Consider the following 7,990-nt stretch of genomic DNA (forward strand, 5'->3'; position numbering starts at 1 on the left):
TGTGTTTTTTGAACCTTAAACCGCATAAACACATTTCATTACACCAAATACACAAAATAATGTTATTTTTTAGCAACATCATATGACCCCTTTAACGGATGTTCTTGATCTAAATAGGTCAGTGCTAATGACAGCAAGTGACATATGTGCAATAACCAAACCATGGCCAGTTCAGAAGCGGGTGAGCATCTCCCACACACACACACACACACACATTTACATGCATGCATGCAGAAACACCACAACCGCACATGCATTCAAGCACACACACACACACACACACACACACACACACACACACACACAGAAACACACACCTATATACGCACATACACAAATTTCTCTTTCTTTCTCTTCCCTTTGGCAGATTGCTGAACTTGTAGCGACAGAATTATATGCACAAGGAGACAGAGAAAAGTATGAACTAAATATTCAGCCAATGGTAAGTCTGTAATTCTATACCTTAAAGAGTTATATCTTTCTCTGCTTGTTTACTTTATTACTTTTTTTTGTACAGGAAGACATTATATTTAAGAGGGAGGGAGACATTATTTTGTATACATTATTATTTTTTTTTTTTACAAAATGTTACAGGTATGTTGTTTAATCGGAAGTTTTATATCAAAGGTTGAATCTCTTTCTCACAGCACGTGATGGACCGTGAAAACTCCACTCGTTTACCTCACATGCAGGTTGACTATATTGATGGGATTTGCTCTCCGCTCTATGAGGTGAGGGCTTGCCTGCACACATCCTGTTAGAAATGTGTGTCAGTATGTGTGTTTAAGTGAGTAAGAGACATTTCTGCTGCATGCCTTTGTGTTGCAAAAGAAGCATTCAGTCTGTACTGTTTCTGTATTTTTCCTTCTTTTCCAGGCCCTGGCCAGCATTTGTGAGTCCTGGTCACCTCTAAAAGAAGGCTGCAGAAGGAACAGAAAACATTGGCAACAGCTGGCAGATGGCAGAGAGGAAGAAGAAAGGATAAAAATGAAAGGAAAAACAGATGGAGAAAGGGAAGAAGCAAGTTAAAGCTATGTAAACTCTTGGTGAACCACTTATAGAGTGGACCAGCAAGACTCAAAGTCTTATCTGATATTCAGATTATTACTTTATATGATGAAATTAAAACCATTAAGCATGATAGCAAGATATGATTTATAGCCCTCACTCTCTGGCTGCCAGTCAACACTAAAGCAAAGAAAACAAGGGAAAAGATGAAGAATTTAACGAAATAGTTCAATAATATGAAAGAGATGTGATTAAATACACACTCTTGCATTGTTGGTTTACTTATATCAACGCTGGTATACCGTAGTCCAAAACAACTGGTCATGCCCATCTATACTTGCCATTCTTGATTTTCAAATGAGCCACAGAATTTATGTGAGAAATATCACAAATTACTCAAGAGTAGTTATTGGTTGGCTTTGTCACACTAGTGAATCATTACTACATAATTTTATAGTTAATGAATTTTAAATCAAAACACATGTCAGCATTTTGTGTTAAAGGGATAGTTCACCCAAAAATGAAAATTCTGTCATTAATTACTCACCTTCATGTTCCAAACACATAAGACCTTTGTTCATCTTCGGAACACAAATTAGGATATTTTTTATGAAATCTGATAGCTTTCTGACCCTCTATAGACAGCAATGTAACTGAAATGTTCCCAGGCCCAGAAACATTCATTTTTGGGTGAACTATCCCTTTAAGCTGTTTAGACAAGGAAGCACAACTTTTATTTTATTTTATGGAATAATGTTCATGTTCATTCCTCAAAAAGGGATTCATTTTAATTAAGTTCATGTGCTGGTAAAACTGAAAAGCTAGAAACATTGTTTATGGAGGAATTTCTAACAATAAAGTGTTTTATTATAAAACATAATTAATGTATGTTATGTTTTTTAGAGCAAACTAATATTGTTGTCTTGGTAACACTTTAGATTAGGGAACACTATTCACTATCAACTACTAGCATATTGGCTGTTTATTAGTACTTATAAAGCACATATTAATGCCTTATTCTGCATGACCATATTCTAGATCCCTTAACTCTACCCAATACCTAAACATAACTATTACAACAGCTAGCTTACTTACTATCAATAAGCAGCAAATTAGGAGTTTATTGAGGGAAAACCCTTAGTTAACATTGAATGTGTTCCCTAATCTAAAGTGTTATCATTGTCTTTATTTGATCTATTGCTATCCACATTGTCTATTGCACGTTGTCCTGTTAATCAAAAATCACAGCCATGAATATTTGCTGTAATATGCTGAAATGCTTGTCATTGTTCAACGTGCAATGAAATTAGCAGCAGATAACGGGGGTGTGCCTGACGGTGCAATAGAATGGTGTTTTCTCTTGATGTGGTCACAAGTCTTCATGTGACCTGTGGCAAAATGTGCAGACTTGTGCATATACATGCTTGCCAGATCTACCTTTCAAACCTACTCAGTACATGCAGGGCAATGCTCTGGGAGACTAACAGCAGAACAAGCTGCTTGCACATAGATAAAAACCAACTTTCACTTTTTATAGAACGTTCAAATCCCCTTCACCATTACCAGGGAAGTTTAACTAAGTTCTAAACATAATTTGCATTTGTATTAATTTTCATAATTATAACTAATGTAATGAATGTTATTATAAAGTGAAAGACACATTATCTATGAAATGCATTATATAGTGTTTTCTTCCTATAATAACCCAAGATCTAGTCAAGTCACCTTTATTTATATAGTGCTTTATACAATACAAATTGTGTCAAAGCAGCTTTACAGTGTCAAACAGGAAAGTAGTTTGTCAATAATGCAAGAGGACAATATCGTCATTTTTTTTTCAGTTAAAGTCAATTCATTGATGATTCAGTGATGCCATCATCAGTTCAGCTCTCTTCCAATAGTGTCTGTGCAATCAGTCAAGCATCCCCAACTAAGCAAGCCAAAGTTGGCAGTGGCAAGGAATCAAAACTCCATCATCGATGACAGAAATAGGCTAGAGAAAAAAAAACCTTGGGAGAAACCAGGCTGACCAGATGAAACCAGCATGGCGTGGTTTAATTCCAGGCTGCAACACAGGTCAGATTGAGCAAAGGACTCATCTGGTTCCTGTGGTCTTGTCCCGATGGCCATCTAGTTGACGTGGTCTTCCCAGGGGATCTGTCTTTGGGGCGCATATAGTTGACATGGTCTCAGCTGACACTCAGGGCTGTCCAGGTCATCTCTAGGTGCTGATCCACCATCTGGTCTGGATATAGACTGGGTTTTGATGGCTATGTGACCTCGGAATAAGAATAAAAGAAACTAATACCGGTATTAGCGTAGATGCCATTCTTTTTACGATGTAGCGAGTGCATCGGGTGTTATGGGATGGTTCCCAGTTCCGGTTGACCTAATTAATGCAGCCTAACATTCCTTTAACGGATTTGAATTATAGAAATGTGATAGTGTGTTATGTGTAAGCCAGCAGACGTGAAGGACTACAATGTGATATGAGCTCACTCAAGTATTGACAAGCTAAACCATTCGGGGCTTTATAAGTAATTTAGCAAGTTTTTAAAATGTATTTGATGTTCAATAGGGAGGCAGTGTAGAGTTGACAGAACTGGTCTAATATGGTCAAACTTCTTGGTTCTAGTAAGAACTCTAGCTGCTGCATTTTGGACCAGCTGGAGTTTGTTTATTAAGCGCTCAAAGCAACCATCCAATAAAGCATTACAATAATCTAACCTAATCTAAACGCATGAATTAATGTTTCTGCATTTGACATTGAGAGCATAGGTCGTAATTTACATACATTTTTAAGAAGAAAAAAAATCAGTTTTACAAGTGCTAGATTGCTATCAACGATTTCTATCAAATATTGCTAGATATTGCTAGATACATTTTTAAGAAGAAAAAAAATCAGTTTTACAATAGCTAGATTGCTATCAAAGATTGCTATCAAATAGCACACCTAGGTTCCTAACTGATGACGAAGAATTAACAGAGCAGCCATCAAGTGTTAGACAGTGTTTTAGGTTATTACATGCAGAGGTTTTTGGTCCAATAATTAAAACCTCTGTTTTTTTTTTTTCAGAATTTAGCAGTAGGAAATTACTAGTCTTCCAGTTTTTTATATCAACTATGCATTCTGTTCGTTTTGCAAATTCATTTTTCATTGGGTCGCGAAGAAATATAAAGCAGAGTATCATCAGCATAACAGTGAATGCTAACACCATATTTCCTGATAATATGTGAAAAGCAGCAGTCCTAGTACTGAGCCTTGTGGTACTCCATACTGTACTTGTGATCAAGACCCAAGAGTGAGAGGAAATCCTGTTTACAACAGTTAAACCTTATTTGGTCAAAAAGAAGTGAAGTGATCTCCAAGCCTTATATTATTTATAAATAACTGTTTGTTTGTTTTTTTGTTCCAGTGAAACACTGCTAGCCAGTGTTAAAAATGAATCGCAAGGTTTTTTGGAAGTGGTTGAAGAAGAGAGAGCAGTTTTATTTCTCTTTTATATATATGTGTGTGTATATATATATATGATGTTGTGAGTTTGGAGAATCCTTTAGCAAAGCAAAAAAAAAGAAGAAGACAAAATTAGTAAATATCTTAAATATAAAAAACAAATGCTGCAAATTAGTACAAAATCATTTTATTAAAAAATATAATAAATAAATACATAAATATACATACAACACTCAACACTTATGTGAACAATACGCAATATTGAACAAGCTGTTTTAAACATAAATAAAAAAGTAGGACTGTGCCCATCGGTACAGGTTAAAATGTCAGATGTGGCCATATCATTCATATCTTCATTCTCAACTTCACAGATGACCTTGACATTCATGGGGCTTTGCTGCAAAACAAAAAGGTATTTATTTAATAACATGGTTATTTCCTTGACAAATATGATGAGACCTGATACTTGTACTTTTTTATAACTTTGGACATCTCAAACACATGGTGAGGATTTACTGACACTTACTTGGCAATGATCTTCTCAATGACCTTCTTAACCCAGGGTGCAGTAGGGTCCAGACAGATCTCTTTCCCAGATATCTTCAGGGTGGCACTGTTAAAAATAAGGAGAAAACCCAGTAAGAACCCTATTTGTGAAGTTACTGCATTAATCTGGATCATTATGGATTCATTCTGAGTTTGTAATTTGTAAGTGTTATAGCATTACTAGTGTGAAACTCACACGATCTCTGTGTCTTTACAGTGTGAGCTTGGAGGGAAGAGCTCCACACTCTCTATCTGTTTTCCAATGCGTCGACTCTCAGTTTCAATGCAGCGACAGCGTGGATCTACACCCAGACCTCTAAGACTCATTCCTGAAAGCAAAATAATAAGTTAATGTTTGATTTCATACATGCATGACTTAAAAGTGCATTTGTACTAACTATGGTTAATGATTACCAAGAAATATTACCAAATATTGCAATTCACTTACCTTCACCAATGGTCAGGAATCCAAGGGAAACGATAACAGAGACTAAAAAGATTTCGCAGTGCATTCTGTCCAAGTGAAACTTTGATTTACAAATGAAAACTAACAAAAAGTAAATCTAGTTTGGTTGCTAGATGCTAGAGGCGTTCAGATCTGGTGAATAATGTCCACATTGTGGAACTTGCAGCTCTTTTAAAGCTCCGTCCTGGATATGAGTCAGAAAGTTGCGCAATATTTGGAGTCTTGAATATTTCAGGCTGGGAAAGTTTGTGCTGATGTCACGAGCAGGCCTATGTGAGCCTCAACATGTCATTCATACGCAGGCCCGGCGCCAGAGGGGGGGTTTGGCCCCCCCACGGACATCCCTGTGCGGTCGGATTTGAGTTTAGCGTGTATTATAGTCATACAACTTAATTGTAATTGTATTACTCATACAACTGCCTGCTGTTGCTTCTGATAGCTTTTAGATGGAAAAGCTGCCCATAACTCCTGGTCTAGGATGTGTTTTCTTCGTAATAATAGCATAACTTAATAGATTTGGCAAACAATCCAGTGTATCTGCCCTTCTGCTTTGAAAAGCGTCAATGCATTTTTACAACGCATTTTCGCAGCGGTGAGCAATGTAGCCAATCACAGACATGTTTGTAGATTTCTAAAGCGCAATGGCCAATCAGAGGTGTTTAGGTTGGTATCCACGTACGAGGGGCCGTATAGGCCATAATTATTGAAAAGCCTCTTACAAACACTAATGAAACAAAAAACATTGATCAACCTTAGTGAAATTCATTCATATGCATTACTGAAATACCTCTTACAAACACTAGTGAAATGAAAAACATTGATCAACCTTAGTGAAATTCATTCATATGCATTACTGAAATACCTCTTACAAACACTAGTGAAATGAAAAACATTGATCAACCTTAGTGAAATTCATTCATACGCATTACTGAAAACCTCTTACATACACTAGTGAAAACACTGATCAACCTTAGTGAAATAAATTCATATAGTTTGAGTGAGAGGAGACATGTTTTAAGCGCGTGCACTCTCTCCGGGTGAGAGCAGCGTGTATCTGAGCGCGTGCGTTCGGTTTTGTGCGAGAGCAAAGGAAATCAGCGCGCGAGCGGAGAGATTCGCGCTCGCGCATTATAATTTGCTTTCAGAAGCAATGAGCAGTTTTCACATGTAAAAAAAAAAAAAATAAAAAAATTTTTTTTTTTTTTTTTTTTAACTTTGTTGGATCGTGATGAATGGGTGACAGTTTTTAATACATTTAAAGGGAGCACTCTTTGCATGCTGTATACGATAATATATTCAGAATTTAAATAAAACTTGTATTTTTCATGCTTGACAAGCGGTCACGTACGACACAGAGACAGCTACTAGGCTACACTATATAGAAAACGATAATAATTTCAGAAGCACAGATGTGATTCTGCAACCGAGCCTGGTCCAAATGCAGAATTTAGGTAAGAAAACGGTTATTATTTGTATTGGCTGCCACGCCAAATCATGCACACCTGCTTGCTTTTCTGTTTAATTTAACAGTGTTTTTTGTGAACATATATATGCTTTAATAAAAAATAAGGTTTAATTAGTTCATGTTAGTTAATGTATTAAAGTGTATTAACGTGTTAGTTAATTATTGTAAAGTGTTACCTAAATAATGTATTTCGAGCGCTCACTTGAAAAAATATGAAAACCCTGTGAATATATGGAAACAAAGAAAAAGAAGAGACAGTTAAAGTCAGATAGCTTCAGGAATTTTAGAAGTTATTCACTTTGACATGTCGGCATATTCACATTTCATTAAAAGAAGTGAAACATATGATTGATCACACTCACAAATCAAGAATTTTGCAAGTCATTACAAGTAATATTGTTTAGGCAGGTGGAAGCTTCATTCACACTCAAAAACTGGAACAAATAAATAAACAAACTGAGCCACAAAGTTTTCAAACTGGGGTCCAGTGACCCTACAATGGGGTACTAAAAAAATAATGCACATAAAATTTTGTAGTCGTGTATTTATTATTTACTTTATTTATTTGTAAAGATGTATTTATTTTAATTATTGTATATTTATTTATTTATTTATTTGTAAATATTTTTTATTTTCTGTCTATTTATTTATTTATTTTTGCATTATTTATATGGTAAAAAAACACACTGAGGATTGTCTCTAGGTTACATATGTAACCATGGTTCCCCAAGGGAACGAGACGCTGCGTCGAGATCGCTTTGGGAACGCCCCTGCGTGACCACGTTCTGAAGCACGTGTAAAATCAGTCCAATGGAGCAGCGAGACGTCACGAGCAGGGTGACGTGAGTGCCAGTAAGTATAAAAGCGCATCCGGCAGAGCGCAAGTTAGCTTCGATGAAGTAGCGCCTGGAGGGATGCAGGACCGTGCATGCTCCGCTCCTAAACAAACAACACACAGATCGTGTCCCCCGCTGCCAGATAGTGTGGGCAAGGAGGCACACAACGTCTGTAATGCCGTTTGCTCGCCATAGATATTAGTTTAGACTTTGAT

The 7,990-nt window shown here is 36.5% G+C and overlaps 2 protein-coding genes across 6 annotated transcripts in view; one reads left to right on the forward strand and one right to left on the reverse strand.

Moving 5' to 3' along the window:
- Positions 1–1,538, forward strand: part of pde5aa (phosphodiesterase 5A, cGMP-specific, a) — a 22,431-nt gene extending 20,893 nt beyond the window's left edge. For 4 of the 5 annotated variants that reach the window (XM_016491700.1, XM_016491701.1, XM_016491698.1 and 1 more), the window contains 4 exons: positions 118–181; positions 368–442; positions 648–731; positions 877–1,538. In XM_016491700.1, the coding sequence (XP_016347186.1) occupies positions 118–181; positions 368–442; positions 648–731; positions 877–1,029 (376 nt within the window). In that variant the 3' untranslated portion in view covers positions 1,030–1,538. Of the gene's footprint in view, positions 1–117; positions 182–367; positions 443–647; positions 732–876 lie in introns of those variants that run through there. The other variant, XR_001634660.1, reaches the window with a different exon arrangement.
- A 3,120-nt stretch (positions 1,539–4,658) lies between these two features.
- On the reverse strand, positions 4,659–5,604 carry LOC107692705 (interleukin-8-like). Its single transcript, XM_016491867.1, has 4 exons — positions 5,457–5,604; positions 5,205–5,337; positions 4,989–5,075; positions 4,659–4,859 (listed from the first exon to the last, which is right to left on the reverse strand). Exons 1-4 carry the CDS (start codon positions 5,518–5,520, stop codon positions 4,847–4,849), a joined length of 297 nt encoding a protein of 98 aa, XP_016347353.1. The 5' UTR covers positions 5,521–5,604; the 3' UTR covers positions 4,659–4,846.
- Between the last annotated feature and the right edge of the window lie 2,386 nt (positions 5,605–7,990).

The sequence above is a fragment of the Sinocyclocheilus anshuiensis genome, unplaced genomic scaffold (genome assembly GCF_001515605.1).
Source record: "Sinocyclocheilus anshuiensis isolate Anshui unplaced genomic scaffold, SAMN03320099.WGS_v1.1 scaffold50, whole genome shotgun sequence".
In the NCBI taxonomy this organism is placed as follows: domain Eukaryota; kingdom Metazoa; phylum Chordata; class Actinopteri; order Cypriniformes; family Cyprinidae; genus Sinocyclocheilus; species Sinocyclocheilus anshuiensis.